The sequence below is a fragment of the Glycine max genome, chromosome 14 (genome assembly GCF_000004515.6).
Source record: "Glycine max cultivar Williams 82 chromosome 14, Glycine_max_v4.0, whole genome shotgun sequence".
Lineage (NCBI taxonomy): Eukaryota > Viridiplantae > Streptophyta > Magnoliopsida > Fabales > Fabaceae > Glycine > Glycine max.
This window is the reverse complement of record NC_038250.2, coordinates 46,066,192-46,081,859: the sequence shown is the minus strand read 5'-3', so window position 1 is coordinate 46,081,859 and position 15,668 is coordinate 46,066,192. Positions and strand designations below refer to the sequence as shown.

Here is a 15,668-nt window from a genome sequence, read left to right as displayed (position 1 = left end):
ACTAAAGTGAACGAATTTTTACCCATCTAGGGACTAGATAAGAATTTTTAAAAATGTCCAAGACTAAAACAACATATACAATTTTAAGGACTTATATGGGAGTTTACTCCTTTATTTATTTATGATTTCTCATTGAACGTTAAGTCATACTATCTTGATACTTACAAAAGCAGCATGGACGGATTAATTAACCTCTTAAATATTTGTGTTTAAGAATGAGTATCTCTTGTTGCATTGAAAATCATCATATATTTTTCACCTAGACTTTAAGTTGTGTATCACACCTTTCCCATTAAGTGTATCAGTATCTTAGTCATTGCCACACAGATGTAATGCTATTGGACAAGCAGCACAGCAAAAAACTGTTCACAAAATCACATATTGGAACAAAGATGCAAAGCCTTTATTGAAATTTCTTTTCCTAAATTCCATTTTGAGTTATAAAACTCCAAGAGTTTCTTGGCAAGGAAAACAAAACATAAAATAAAAGGTTGCTTGAACCTTCATGTCTTCCTACAAATATATTTATTCTAACCAAGTTCCTCTAGGTACTAACTTTGAAGCTCAGCATAAGAAGCTCAAACTCCTTCCAAAATTCCTACTCCCTACTGCTTCAGTAAGACATCCATGCTGACCCCACACTTGTGTCTGATATGGGCATGGTAATAGCAAAACCTGATTCTGGCTGGTTAAGTTTCTCTAGGAAGTCCTTGATTAGGTTGCCTGCTATGTATGAGACTCCCGAGGCCGAAATTGCCAATGTAACATAGTATAACACAGTTTTAATATAGGATTTGGGTGCTTTGCTGGTGTAAACTTTCCCAATAGCAAGTAGAATGATGCATACAATAGATGTAGCTGCTACTGTGGCGAGCTTAACTTCGGTGTAGTAATTCTTATTGATCAAGAGGCCATAGATAACAAGAGGGAAAGCACCAAATATCAGGAATGATAAAACAGCTACAACAACATGAAGCAAGAAGTTCTCTCTGCGCCCTAGTGATTCTTGATACCGATCTTGCACATTCGTTTGTGTTTGATCCCCTCCAGAGTTATCTTTTTTCAAGTCAATAAGCTGGGAAAGGGAAAAAATGAAGAGCTTTGATTAAGTTTTTGAGTTGGATTAGATTAAGAGGAAAAGGCTTGACTGAAATGAGTCCACAGTGCATTTCGGGATTTGAACACACACATGATGCATGCCAAATAGCTCCATCAACTGAGTTGTCTTAGGTGGCATGCTTGAACAAGTTTTAAACAGAGATAAATACATCATTTGGAAATGGAACTGCATAGCATCAAGGACATGACACCAAGTTTTGAAATTGCATGGAGTAATCAAGGTTAATAGTGAAATAACATTTCTCTACTTCTGTTGTTATTGAACATTGAACAACATGATAATCATATTCAAAACACGCGATCTCAGCTATCAGATCATTCATTCATGCATTATGTTCAAAAATGTCCTACACATGATGATGTAGAATTAGAACATAAAAAATTGGTCATCCTTACCAATAACTAATCTTATCATAAAATAGTATTATTAGGATTAAAGAGAGTATACACATACAGTAAGATGTTCAAAGACAGGTTACCAGAGAAGCTATGATTTAATTTTAGCCTACCATGTTATACTAGATATTCCTACTTCCATTCTCAATAAGACTATCTCAACATGATATTTCAACTATAATTTGTTCGTGCGTGAAAAATATGTGATAAGAGAATGCCAGAGATATGATGATACAATTTATAATTATGAAATTGCGGAGCACATGGAAGGCCACTCACATTATCACCAAGGATGAAAAGTCCACCGATGATATTTGCAAATCCCAATGCTATAATATTCACTAGAATAACACAAGATCAGAAAATTAATTTGTCATCAACCAAATTTTCATCTTCTAAGATATAAAATAAAAAATTGCAAATTTGAAATAACCCCTCAAAAGTATAGATACTAATCCTAGCAATTCAGCGAACTTTCTCATAAAACCAAAAGACAGTAGGCAGTTATAAATTAAAGTAAAATTAGTGTGTTTGGATGGAGAAATTGAAAATTCTGAGAAATTTTAAATTCTAAGAATTTCAAATATTTCAATTGAAATTCTTTTATTTTCAAAATTTTGTGTTTGGATAAAAAAATTAAAATTATGAGAATGAAAAAAAAAGAGAAGATTTATTGCTGTGTTAGTTATACGTGTTCCTCTATGCTCACACCCGATCGATATTTTAGGAGTTCAGACGGTCGGTGTTTCTTGAAGAAGACGGTAAGAAGAGAATTTCAATTTCTCAACTTTTAGAAGGAAATTGAAATTCCAGATTTTTAGTTGTTTAAAATTCTGTTTCAAAATTCCAAAATTTTAAATTCTTCATAAAAAGCATCCAAACAATGAATTCTAAATTACAGAAATTCAAATTCTCTGATAAATTACTTTCCTCAGTTAAAATTCTTTATCCAAACGCACTCTTAAGGATACAGATTTGAATTTGATTAATAAGCATATAAAGTTGATGGTATTATCCATGACCCTTTTATCTTTAGATATTTTTTAGCAAAGTTGTGGACACCAAACATATGAAGTCATATCATATGTGTGAAATATGATAGAGGTCATAGATGAGGAGCAACACTTTGCACTAAAGTCATGACCTATAGCCACAAAATCTTTGTGAATAGAAAAAGTCTATGTCATGGCTCCATTCAATAAATTGCAAGAGCTCTAGCTCCATTCCATGAATTATTATTGGATGAATCCACAATTCAAAACTTTAGTACAAGTCAAGGTCCACACCGATGTCTTCTTCATGTAATAAAGTCACTGAGCCGTGCCTCATGCATTCAATCACATATAAGTAATAATAAAAAATTAAGTATAAGTTGTATTTTCCTATCTGGCATTCACAACGAACTTTTTTTAAAAAAAAAAACCTTCTACATCAAATTACACCACTCTGGAAAATAAACTTCAAGTTACATCAAATTTGTTAAAAAAAATATCAAAGTTACACCAATTGGGTGAAAAAACTTGATGTATGCTTAAAGTTATAAAATGTGCTTCAAGTACCATAAGCAGAATGCAAGTTGTAACCATGTAATTTGTTTAAACATAAAACATGAATCTCTTTTCATCTACCACAAGGCACTTGACATTTTATATGATATACATGTAATAACTTTATACTTCAATTATGTCAAGGGCCTATTGCTTAACCAGGTCCATTTACTAAGATAGGCCAAAGATTTTTTATAAGCCTATTTAGCTAAAAGGCTAGGCTTTAGGCTATCTAAAAAGTCTTTTAATATTAAGAAATCAACCTATTTAAGTATATATAAATGCTATAATAATGTTGACATTATTCTTGTTATAATTGCATTAAATTCTTCTATAATATTTTGAAATTTTTGTTAGCTTATTTAAATGTGGCTTACCTAAAAGGCCTCACTACTAAATAGGCTTTTTATCCAGAATAGACTTTTAAAAGGCCAGGTCAAGCCTTGAAAAAGGCTAATGCCATGTAAATTAAGGTCTTAGGTTTAGGAAATAGGTCAAGCTTATTTGAGGTAAAAGATTAACCAGATCTATTTTTACCCCTAATTATACATGTATTATCCAATTAATTGATCTTCACTCTTGAAAAGGGCATTCCACAACCCCCTAAAGGAAGAGAGAGAAACTCACATGGGGTAGCACCCGAACTAACTGCAGATGACACAATTCCTAGGCTTGTAATTGACTCAATTAAACCACCATAGACAATGCTTTTAAGTATTTCCCATCCTTGGGGTTCACCAACTTCATCTCTTGGTTGTTCACCATTTTGTACTAGAGTTCGTGGTTCTGTTATAATAGCATCTTCAGCCGGAACATCAAGTATCACATCACCACCTGCACCATAGTAAAAACTCTGATTAGTATTACACAAGAAAACCTGCAAGATTTATTTTCAGAGTTAAAGAAAACAGTGATGGTAGTGTAAACAAGTACAAAGCTAGACTGGTGGCAAAGGGGTTTAATCAGAAGTTTGGATTTGATTTTCATGAAACCTTCTCTCCTGTGATGAAACCAGTAACAATCAGGGAGATTCTTACTTTTGCTATTACTCATAAGTGGTCCTTACAACAATTAGATGTGAATAATGCCTTCCTTAATGGTTTTTTAGAAGAGGAAGTTTATAGGATTCAACCTCCAGGTTTTGAGACATCTGATAAGTCTCTTGTGTGTAAGTTACATGAAGCCATTTATGGTTTAAAACAAGCTCCTAGAGCTTGGTTTGAGAGGCTTAAATCCACTTTACTGCAGTTTGGTTTTATTGACAGCAAGTGTGATCCATCTTTGTTCATTTATAAGACTTCATCAACAATTATTTACAGCTTAGTCTATGTGGATGATATAATTGTCACAGGCAATTCATCTTCTTTAGTTGAGAAATTGATTCAGCAACTCAATGCCACTTTCTCTCTCAAACAGATAGGTTCTTTGGATTATTTTTTGGGCATTCAGGTGCATTCTTTGTCCAGTGGAGCCCTTTTAACGACACAATCAAAGTATATCATGGATCTGTTAACTAGAACAAATATGTTGGAGGCAAAACCAATTTCATCACCTATGACTTCTAGTTGAAAGCTGTCAAAGCATGGTTCTGATCTGTTGCAAGATGCTTCCTTCTACAGATCTGTTGCTGGAGCACTTCAATATGTGACTATCACTCATCCAGAGTTAAGTTTTGCTTGTTAGGAATTTTATAATTCCTAATTAATTAATATGAGCTACATATTATATTATTATTTATATCAGTTATTTACATTTAGATGGATTCAATATAAAGTGATCTAATTCAATGAGTCCATTAGACTGACAACAAAAAATTGATATGGACTTAATGAACGGAAACCAGTTTGGCCCATTAGAGGATAATGAGAATCCTAATAGGTTAAAATCTAAGATATGGTTATGGTCCCCAAGACACCAAATCAAGAAACAGTTTCTCCTCTCCCCCTAAAGAAAAAATAAAGGTCCCATAAGGAAGGAGGTGATTTGGTTGAGGAAGGTCATTAAACCAATTGTTCGTGACCGCTGTAAAATTTCGCTGCATGTTGATCAAGCTCTATGGATCCAGGTATTCCTTAAAACCTCTTGATAATCTGACGTAATGTGTTTTGGTACTCATTTGGTATTTTATAAGGTTTATTAAAAATTCCAACATTGCTGTCAATAAAGTTTGTCGGTTCATGTCTTCACCTCTTGAATCCCACTGGACAGCTGTAAAAAAATTCAAAGGTATCTCAAGGGTGCTTTACACTCAGGACTTGTTCTATATCCTGCCTCACCTCATCAATCTCTTCCCATTCGAGGTTTTTGTGATTCTGACTGGGCTTCAGACCCTGATGATAGGCATTCTACTTCTGGTGCAGCACTGTATGTTGGTCCAAACTTGGTATCTTGGTGGTCCAGAAAGCTGAAAGTGGTCTCTCGATCCAGTACAGAGGCAGAATACAGAAGTTTGGCTGCTGTCACAGCTGATATTCTATGGATTCAGACTCTTCAGGAACTTGCAGTTCCTCATATCACACCGCTTGTGCTCTGTGATAATTCCAGTGCTGTTCAATTAGCACATAATCCAGTTCTGCATGCTAGAACAAAACACATGGAGTTGGATGTATTTTTTGTTCAGGAAAAAGTTCTGACTAAGCAGCTAGCAGTTCAACATATTCCTGGAACAGACCAATGGGCAGATTTACTTACTAAGCCCTTGTCTCCTACTCGGTTTGCTTATTTGAGTTCCAAAACTCAATGTTGCTGAGCTTCTTTGGTTTCTCAGCCCCATTGAGTTTGGGGGGGCTGTGAATAACTCAGGTTAGCTTAATAAACTGTAGTTAGTTGACAGTTGTCATTAGTTAGATGACAAGTGTATCTCTGCAGTATAAGTACTGCTTTTGTAAGAGATTGAAGTGGCTTTGTAATATCTCTTAAATCAATATACAAATCCCTTATTCCTTTTTTTTTTATACAAGACTTGGCTTGTTCTTTTTTAATCACGAATTATTTCAAAGTAACTAGCATTCAAATAATTGAGCCAATGATGGTGTGCCTTCTTTATTAATAAGGAAGGCATTTCCAGATGGATAGCATTTTTCTATTGCTATATTCATAATGCACAATTGAGAAAGTTTAACACTTTCCTAGATTCTGTTTTGAAAGGACCTCATATTTAAATCAAATAAAGCTCAAGGAATTATTATCTTTAGTTCTCAAGCATACCTGTCCTTATTATGTCCACTGAAGCATAATCTATGGAATCCTGCACAACACTCTGCACTCCGTTCATCAAATCACCAGCACCTTTTGTACCAGATTGTATAGATGACAAATCATTCTGAAACAATGAGTCAAGACATTTTCGGTCAGCCAATGGCCTATCTCTTGACGCTGTATGGAGTTTGATACCATTTTCTATTCATGATTCAATCTATATTGACTTACTGTTGATGACATCAGAGAATTCATCCCTCCATGTCCATGATTAATATTTGACGTAGGTTTTACATTCTTAATATCAGATGTATCAGCAAGTGGACCTTTTGAATGACCGATTTCAGTGGAGCTTGGTTCATCATTAGAAGTTAATGTTGAGTTAGGCTGCTCGGCAGAACCAGTTCCAGAATATTCAAGGGGTGCATCACCTACGTAATTTATATCAAGAAAATGGGCAAACTGGAGACAGAAAGATTTCATAACAAAAAGTTTCAAACTGAAGTGAGCATTCACTGAAAACTAAATGCATGGTTTCCAACTATATTTCTCAATTTACATTTTATATGGCTCAACTATTCAAGAAAATGTTGGAAAGGAAAATATGTGAAACTCTATTAATAGAAGATTCAACCGGGAAGTAAACCACAAGGAGTGTAGAGAATTTGAAATGCTTCAGAAACAGGTTTCAGTTAGCTCAAATATAAGATTTAAATAAATATATAAACATATAATGTTATCCATTTTCCATTGTAAAAATATCTTCACAAATGACTGACAATACTATTATTGCAAACCTCAAACATGAAATGAATTAAGACTCTAAAACAATTATAACAGTAGCATAGTTAGGGTGGAAGCCCCACGGCACAGCCCTTGGTGGGGCCAATCTTCAAATAAGCATCATTGTAAAAGTGACTTCTCTTATAAGTATCAATATAATAATAATGATTAAAAAAAATTGCTTACTAGTTTTTGAACCCTTCTTCCAAGGAAATAGAGATATGAGCCAATTTGCATTGGAGCCTTGTGGAATTGAAGGATTCTGCAAATTGCTTGCAGGTATACTTGGTAGATTTCGTGCACTTTCACTCTTATTGGCACCATCGAAACGGAACCTATCAAAACATTTTCCTATCCAGATTGACAAGATTATTAAGTTCACATAGATGACAAGCATATAATCATCACAGATAAATCAAGATATGTCAAAAGAAAACTTCTAGTTTGCACTAATGTTACTATCATAATTTTTAGTGATATAAAAAATTTGTTAGCCTTCACCTAATAGCGTAACCTTTAGGTTGAGTTGGTACTTGACAATGACCTTCAAGCATATCAGAAAACATATGAATGTTTAATTCATAATCAGATCTCTTTAAATGGCATACTTTTATGCGTCTAAGTTCATAGTAAAGCTTCCTTGACATTACATCTTTAAGTCATTAAACCTAAAGAAGTTCAGATTCCCTCCTGTTGTTATTACCTTTTCAGAAGTTTTATTCTTTTTTTGAAGATTGGCATGTCCTTGAAATGCTTTGATCACAGAAAAGGTAACCCACTTACCACTAGGAATAAAGAAGCTGAGGCATGCTAAACATCTGAAAACTTCTGGTTCTTCGTGAGGTTGATTATTATCAGCAGATGGCTCTGGACTAAGAATACCAGGTTCAGGCATTATATTTGCATGAACACCTTGCTTGGCTTCGGGTTGTGCAGAACTATCTGGCAGCTCTGAGCTGCCTCTAGTCTGTAACTCATCACACTTGGCTTCGTTGTCTAAATTATGAGTATTCTCCGGCTTATCACGCTTGGGTTTGCTGCCTGATTTTTTAGTGTTCCTTTTTCTTTTTGTGAGGATAACCCTTTTAGTAATGCAAGAACTGCAGTTAGGACAGAACAAGTCATGCGTCTCTTGTTTTGCTAATACTGCCTCAACATCAAATTCTTCCAGTTGTGGATCAATCTCTTCTATCAGGTTAGGAGCTTCCTTTGTACTAGTTTCTTCAGGAAAATTTGTAACAGCTGTAGCTTGTATGTCAGATGAATTATGTAAATGAGATATTTCTGTAACAGAAGGGAGCTTGTCGTCCACAGTTTTCATACATTGATTGGTGATTTCACTGCATAGACTATTCTGAACAACTGACTGATCCGCTTGTACATCAAAGTCTCTCCCCCCCAGATTTGTTGGATGGACAGACCAAAAAGCATCACCATTTTGAACTCCATTAACTTCATCATCTACAAAATGGCACATATAACTATTTCAATACCAAATAGCTAACAGAAAATAAAAACTAGGATCACATTATTATAAATGCTCAAAATGAGTTTCAAAGACACGGCTATTACAGATTCCTCTATGCTATTCATACAGAGCTAACATTATATTGTAAATCAATATAGAGAATCCATCCCATTGAAAGACTATTCAACTATGCTGGTCAGATCAGAACTGCCAATGTGTGTTCTAGAATCTTGGCATCTACTGACCTTTAGTATCACAAACAAAAAATGGTCCATGTTGAATCATAGTTTTGACAGTCATCAAGTCAGGGTAACCCTTAAGATTCCAATTTGGCACAGTCCAAGGACTGTCAAATCGCTTGGTCCATGTGCAGTGGTGACATTTCCACATTCCTTCAAGCATAAAAAAGCGACAACATGTTTACTAAACATAAGAAAATAAAAAACTAATTCCCAGAAATTTGATAAAAGAATAACATTTCAGCCAAGCATAATTTGTGTCCTATTTTTGGGTTAGTTCCAGTTAACTTGTGTATACTTGGTATATCTTTGTTCATAAGTTATTGGTACTCATGAGACAAGCTAGGAAAGGCAATTTGAGGTCCGCAACACCAATATGGATCAAGCACTGCCTTCAACAACCCAGACACAGACTAATGTTAACCTTTTTTTTTTATCAGCAGACTAATGTTAACCTAAACCCTGGAAAGAGACAGAACTTCAGAACAACTAGACTAGGACTTACGGTTTTAAAAACAGGTATGCAACTGCATTTTTGGCCGCAAAGTCAAGGTTTTCGGAGTCACCCTGACTATAATTGCAGCTGCATCAGTGGTATTTATTCACAATTTCCCAAGACATCAAAGATTGCACCTATGACTGCAACCACAATTTAAAACCTTGCTATAACTAATGCACACATTACAATTCACACCACAACTTGGTAACATAATTTGAGGAAAAGCATTGGGAATGAAAGTGATGCAGCAATAAACATTCAATAGTGATTTCCTGAAAAATGTATTAAATAATTTAGCAAGCCAAAAGAGGACTGCACTCTATCAACCGAAAAACTGATCCTTTCTCCAAAATAGGATGCTATAGTACAGAAAAAGAAAGAAACTTTAGAGAGAGAGAGGTACCTTGTTGCTCATCAAAGTAAACACTGTTCTTATTCTGTGACACAACAACACCAGTTATGGCCTCTCCATTTGTTTCTGCTCCTGCAAATTCTGCCACTTGTGCAAGCCCAGCAGCTGCATAATCTACTATATCACCATTAACATGGTTGCAATTTTCACCAACATCTCCTCTCTCTGCAACTTCTTCCTCTTTTTGAACAGGAGATCCATCTGGGGGGGCTACTGAACAAATTCCATTACTATGCTCACTGCCATTGCTACTAGAAGAAGAGGAGGAGGAGGAGGATGTAAATGTTACTTCCTCCATAATAAGATTGCCCTTGTTATGTGACACAGTTTGCTTTCTTATCAAAGCACCATCTTCCATAATTTCTTCTCCTTCTTCTTCATCATGAGGATGCACTATCCATTGATGTCCTTCCTGTTCCATTGATGGTGGCAACCCCAGAAGGAAACAGACACAGAAACTATGGCAAGATTGGATTTTTTTGGGAGAAGCAAAGGTGTTGGGTGGAAATTTAAAGGCTTCCTAACTCTCTGAGAGTTGAGTCTTTTGCATTAATGATAGACTGCAACCCTTCCAACCACAACCCGCAAGGAAAATTAAGGTATAAAATATTGCTCGAGTCTTGAAGAAAAATATAATCAGTGTTCATGTCAACTTGTTTTAAGCTTGAGAACAAAACATAAGAAATGAAGAATTTTACTAAAAATGTTCCTTTTTATCATAATTTATTATTATTTAATTACAAATTATTAATTTCTATAATTATTAGCATATTTAAAATCATTTTAATCACTATTGAGCATATACAGATAAATTAACACGAAGTTATTTTAATTTAACAACTAGTATTGAGCATGAGATCCAGAAACATAATCGCATTATATATTTGGAACTAGAATTTTATTGCTTGTAATTGTAACTTCTCTATCTAATTACTCAATTCGAACAACATTTCCTTCCATAAAAAATGTGATGTTAAATAAAAAAATAATTTTAATTAGTTGCCAGGGTATTTACAGGTACACAATCCATGAACTTTGTTCCTACTAAAAATCTGTTTTTTCTGATGTTATCTGAACATTAAACAAAACTGTTCAGAAGATAATGGGACCGGCTAGGATCTCCATGACGATGACCTTAATAGTAAACTAAGAAACAATTGTCTTTCTAGGGTGATTTAGTTGAAGATAAAAAATTAATACTGCTGGTTTCACATTTTTTTTATTTTAATTCGAATATTTCTTTTTAATTTTTTCATTCTTTTGCTTTTCACACAATCAAACACACCTTTAGTTTCCATTACATGTGGGTGTTTTAGTTTTTCAAGTTTTTTTTAAGTTAATTAGATTATTTTATTTTTAAAATTAGGTAAATTTAATTTTATTGTTTTTTAACTCTAAAATAATTATTTCTTATTCAAATAATTCAACATTTAAAAGTTTATAGTCAAAAAATTAGAAAACATTCTTTTATAATGTTGGTTAAATCTTAAGGTTTGTCTCTATCTTTATGTTAACTCACTTAAAAAAAATAGAAAACATTGAAAAAATTTAAAAAGTTTTATGAGGTGAGATTAATTTTTTTTATTGAAATGTGAGATTAAAATTTAATGAGTGAAAAATTATATATATTTTATTTTGGATAAAATTTAATGGTATAGTTGGTTAATTCTGGATTAAAAAAGGCTTTAAATATTTCAATTATTTTAATTAGTGAAAATTTGAATAAAATAAGAAGTTGAAGTTTTTTTAATAGGAAAATACAAATAAAAGGATCAAAATTATTTAATTCTAAAAACACAAAAAACTTAATTAAATAAAAATAAATAAATATAAAATGTAATCAATGAAATCAAAATTTAAAACTATTTGAATGTAATTAAGTAAAAAAGAATGTAGAAGAAAATGGAAATCTATAGAATAAATCAATAACGGAAAAGGAAAAAATATATATATAAAAATCCTCCAAATTCTCCTCTTTTTTTATAAATTTTTGTTTTACTGTACTAACTACCATAATGTACAATGTACAGTATCATAACAAAACTGCATTCATACACCAACAAGATGATAATCATGTTTGAAGTGGAAACTCACGTCTGCCTAAGCAAAGTAAGCATTAAGTATCAAGATCTTGTAACTATTGTTGTTGTCCACAAAGCACAACAAAACATCCCAACTAACAAACACAGCCGTAAAACTTTAATTCAGTGGAAACGTGATAGCTAGAAAATGTTGTACCAAATACTAATGATTTCATGCCAGGAAGGTATAATAATACATAAAATAAAATAAATTATGTAACCTTAAAGTAGGGTTCACGTGGTTGCTACTTCTAAAATACTTCGGAATAAATTCTAAAATTAAATATAAAACTCTTAAATTATGATTTTAGTTTTTTAATAAAAAATTTACTTAACTTTTGTGCTTCATTAATTTAATACATGTAAAAATAGTATTCGTGGTTAATTGTTAACATAATGTTGGCATGATTAATGAAGTATGATATCATTTGTTAATATATATATTTGAAAATGGTTAAATTTCAATTTTGATTCCTATTTTTTCATATCAATTCTTATTTAATAAAAAATGATGGATTTCAATTCTTATTAATTGTCAATTATTAATGGAGTTTAAGGGTCCACGTCAATACTCTCTATATATTACTAAGCATTTTAATACATATGAGGTCATCCTTTTGAATTTACATGACTAAGCAAACATTTCTCCACCCTAATCATCAAACTCAACCCTACCAATGCTAGCGTAATGTTGTCTTTTTAGAGCTAAATGAAATTTGTTATATCATCATATATGCGGCACCATTCTTTAGTATTTATCTTTTATTACACTCTTGGCTGTATACAATACTTATATCTTACCCTCTTGTGACTAATCAATTTGTTTTGATTAAATTTTCTTTTTGAAGTTAGAGTCTATAAAATAAATGAATCTCATTAGAGTTACAAATTGTGAATGTTACTAGTTGTGAACATTTCAAGTGAATCAACGATAAAGAAAAAAAAAGGTCAAAAATTAAAATTTTTTACTTTTATAAGAATAAAACATTTATTTAATTCTTTTAAAAAACACTTATTTAATCCTTTACCTTATCATGTTTGATCGATAATGTATCCTTTATTAGTCACATGAATATTATATTATTATTGTATGATAAAAATCACTTTTACATATATTAAAATTAATAATATACCACCAATTAGTCCACGTTATATTAAATTTAGTTTCCATAAATAATGTCTCAAATTCAAATATTATAAAATAAAAAAAATATGATTAAAAAGAAAAATTCTATTAATAGTGTTAAAAGTGATCAGTCAGATTTTTTTGATAAAAATTAGTTATTAATAAAATGAGTGAATATTTCATACCAATAACATAAAAATAAAAATAATAATAGACTAAATTTAAATAGAAAATTATTAAAAATTAAAAAATTTGTAGTAACTAAAATAAAGTCTTATGGTTGACTTGGCTTTTATTATGCAATCCATATTCCATACGACCATACCCTAGAGAGTGGGGCGTTGGTGGGGTTCACATGGTGCTGCTTTAAAGATAATAGCAGTAGTACTTTGTAGTAATAAATTTTAATAAATAAAAGTTGGCATATTTGACTGTCGTGTGATTCAGATCCTCAAGAATTGGTCGTTGGATATGGCAAAGTTGAGAGAGATCGTACGTACGCGGGCCATGAAGGATTTTGGCGTTTGGGTTTGGATCAAATAAGATTCAGACAAGTTATTCTAGTTTGGTTGTTGGTTTTGAATTTGATGTCATTGTCACGTTTAAACCAATATGCTGCATTATCTATTCACTTTGTCAACACTCTTCCCTCGTTTATTTCAATACCATTACCAGCAATAAAATACTAGTGTGAATGTGTCCATTGTTATTCACATGGCGTTTTATTTAATAAATATAATGTATATTTTAAATTTATTAAATATTGTAGTCACATATATTATTAAATATAAGTATGAAATTTCATTTTTTTAACGAGAAAATACATTAAACTTAAATCTACATCTAATTTAAATTATAATAATTTTTTTTACAAATCACATATATCATCCAAAAAAAAATCTTACTTGAGTAGACAATATAGTTTGAGAAAAATAATTATGCATCATGTAAAAAGTTTTACACAATTACAATCTATCATATATGATAAGTTTGTTAACTTTTAAAATAATTATCGTAAAGTAATTTAGATGGTAATTTTATGATTGGATGACCGTATGAAACTATTTTATATTTTCTGATCATAAACATTAAATTCATATAATTTTCATCCAAATATTTAGCATATATTATGACTTATGAGAATTATCCAGGTAATTCGACAAAAAAACATATCTTACAAGAATAACAATAATAAAAATAAGAATAATATATCTTAATTGTTAAATTAGATTAGAATATTAAGTGATTGAAATTAAAAGACTTATTTACAACAACAATCAATGTTGTTAACATTGTTATCACAATCATCTTTATTATTATCATGGTCACCACGTCATTAACACCATGTGACAATGGCAACAACACAATAGTGATATGGAGGTAGTGATAATAATAATAATAATCTTATGATAATTATGGCTATAATTAGGTCTTTTAATCTAAATTATTTAACTTAATTTAATCACCAAATTCAGTTATTCTCGTTTTCTTCCCAAAAGATTATTCTTATATGAAACACCCCATCCCCGCATATTATGTTTGGGAAAGTAAAATAACAAGCTAAGTTAGAATTAAAAATGTTAACTAAAAGTTAATTTTTAACTAAAATCTATTAAATTAATTAATTTCTTAATAATATAAAATTAATTTATTAAACAACAAATACTCGGTTAAATTAGTCTTTGGATTGACTAATAAATATAAAAGAACAAGTTTATATTTACATTTTATTTTTCTATATTCAAATAAACTTATGTAACATAAACATATTACATCTAATGAGTATTAAGTAAAATATTTTCTCATTAATAAAAAAAAGTAAGATAGTTACATAAAGATAAACACATTAATTTGCCAAACACGTCTAGTTAAAAAAAACTTGTAAATTTAGCAAATAAAATACAAATTAACCGAAATAACTTCTCAAACGCACTCATTTTTATTTCAAATTGAGACATTAAGCACATTATGTAAAATCGAGCCATTAAGTATATTATCTAGTTTACAAATTAAGACCCGCAAAAGTTTGACGAAACATTATTATTTCTGGTTGAGATATTTATTTCTCACCCATCCCCTTTCCAGATACATTTAATTAGGGAGTGTATGAATTGTGAAGTACTCTTTGCATTCTATTTTATTTGTGCACTGTATAGAAACCAGCATAGTTTGATCAAGTTTGATGGAACATTATTATTTCTGGTTGAGATATTTCTTTCTCACCCAACCCGTTTACACATGCATTTAGCTAGGGAGTCTGCACGTACTTTTTCCAATTCTATTTTATTTGTTGCACTATAAGTTAGTGAAAGAAAAAATATGACGCCCCTTCAGTCTTCAGATAATATTGATTATATGTGAAAATTTGCATTTAACTAGATTTTATTATTTACTGAAATAGGAGGTTTAATTTTTATGCCTTATTTGTATAAAAAAAAATTATTCTGTTAACCAATAAAAAATAATTTACAATATATTTCTTAAAATAATTATTATTAAAGTACACAAACATACTATACAACCATCTATGATTAAATAATAGTATAAAAATTAGTTATATTGTTTGTACATTTAATATCTACTTATTGAAATAGTCCAAAAAATTATTAACACAAATAATCTTTCTCTCACTTATTTTTATTTATATGTAGGTAAATGGTTTTTTTCAAAAAAAATTAATAGTTCTTCAATTTAATTTAAAATAAGCGATAAAATAAAACAAAATTATTTTTTCCAAAAAGAAAATATAAAAGGAAGAGATAGAATAGCTTCCCTCCCTCATCATCGTTATATTTATCTA

At 31.2% G+C, this 15,668-nt stretch overlaps 1 protein-coding gene across 3 annotated transcripts; it reads right to left on the bottom strand.

Annotated features, from left to right (window-relative positions):
- Positions 1-381: 381 nt before the first annotated feature.
- On the bottom strand, positions 382-10,328 carry LOC100800852 (membrane protein of ER body-like protein). 3 transcript variants are annotated; one of them, XM_006596340.2, is made up of 9 exons: positions 9,653-10,326; positions 8,757-8,903; positions 7,827-8,504; positions 7,230-7,394; positions 6,492-6,691; positions 6,270-6,384; positions 3,690-3,896; positions 1,795-1,856; positions 382-1,075 (listed from the first exon to the last, which is right to left on the bottom strand). In XM_006596340.2, the coding sequence occupies exons 1-9, from the start codon at positions 10,080-10,082 to the stop codon at positions 614-616; spliced, it is 2,466 nt and encodes an 821-aa protein (XP_006596403.1). In that variant the 5' UTR covers positions 10,083-10,326; the 3' UTR covers positions 382-613. The 3 variants fall into 3 exon arrangements, with proteins under 3 accessions (XP_006596403.1, XP_006596404.1, XP_006596405.1); XM_006596341.3 differs by lacking the exon at positions 8,757-8,903 and having other exon boundaries at positions 9,653-10,324; XM_006596342.3 differs by lacking the exon at positions 1,795-1,856 and having other exon boundaries at positions 1,040-1,075; positions 9,653-10,328.
- Positions 10,329-15,668: the final 5,340 nt, after the last annotated feature.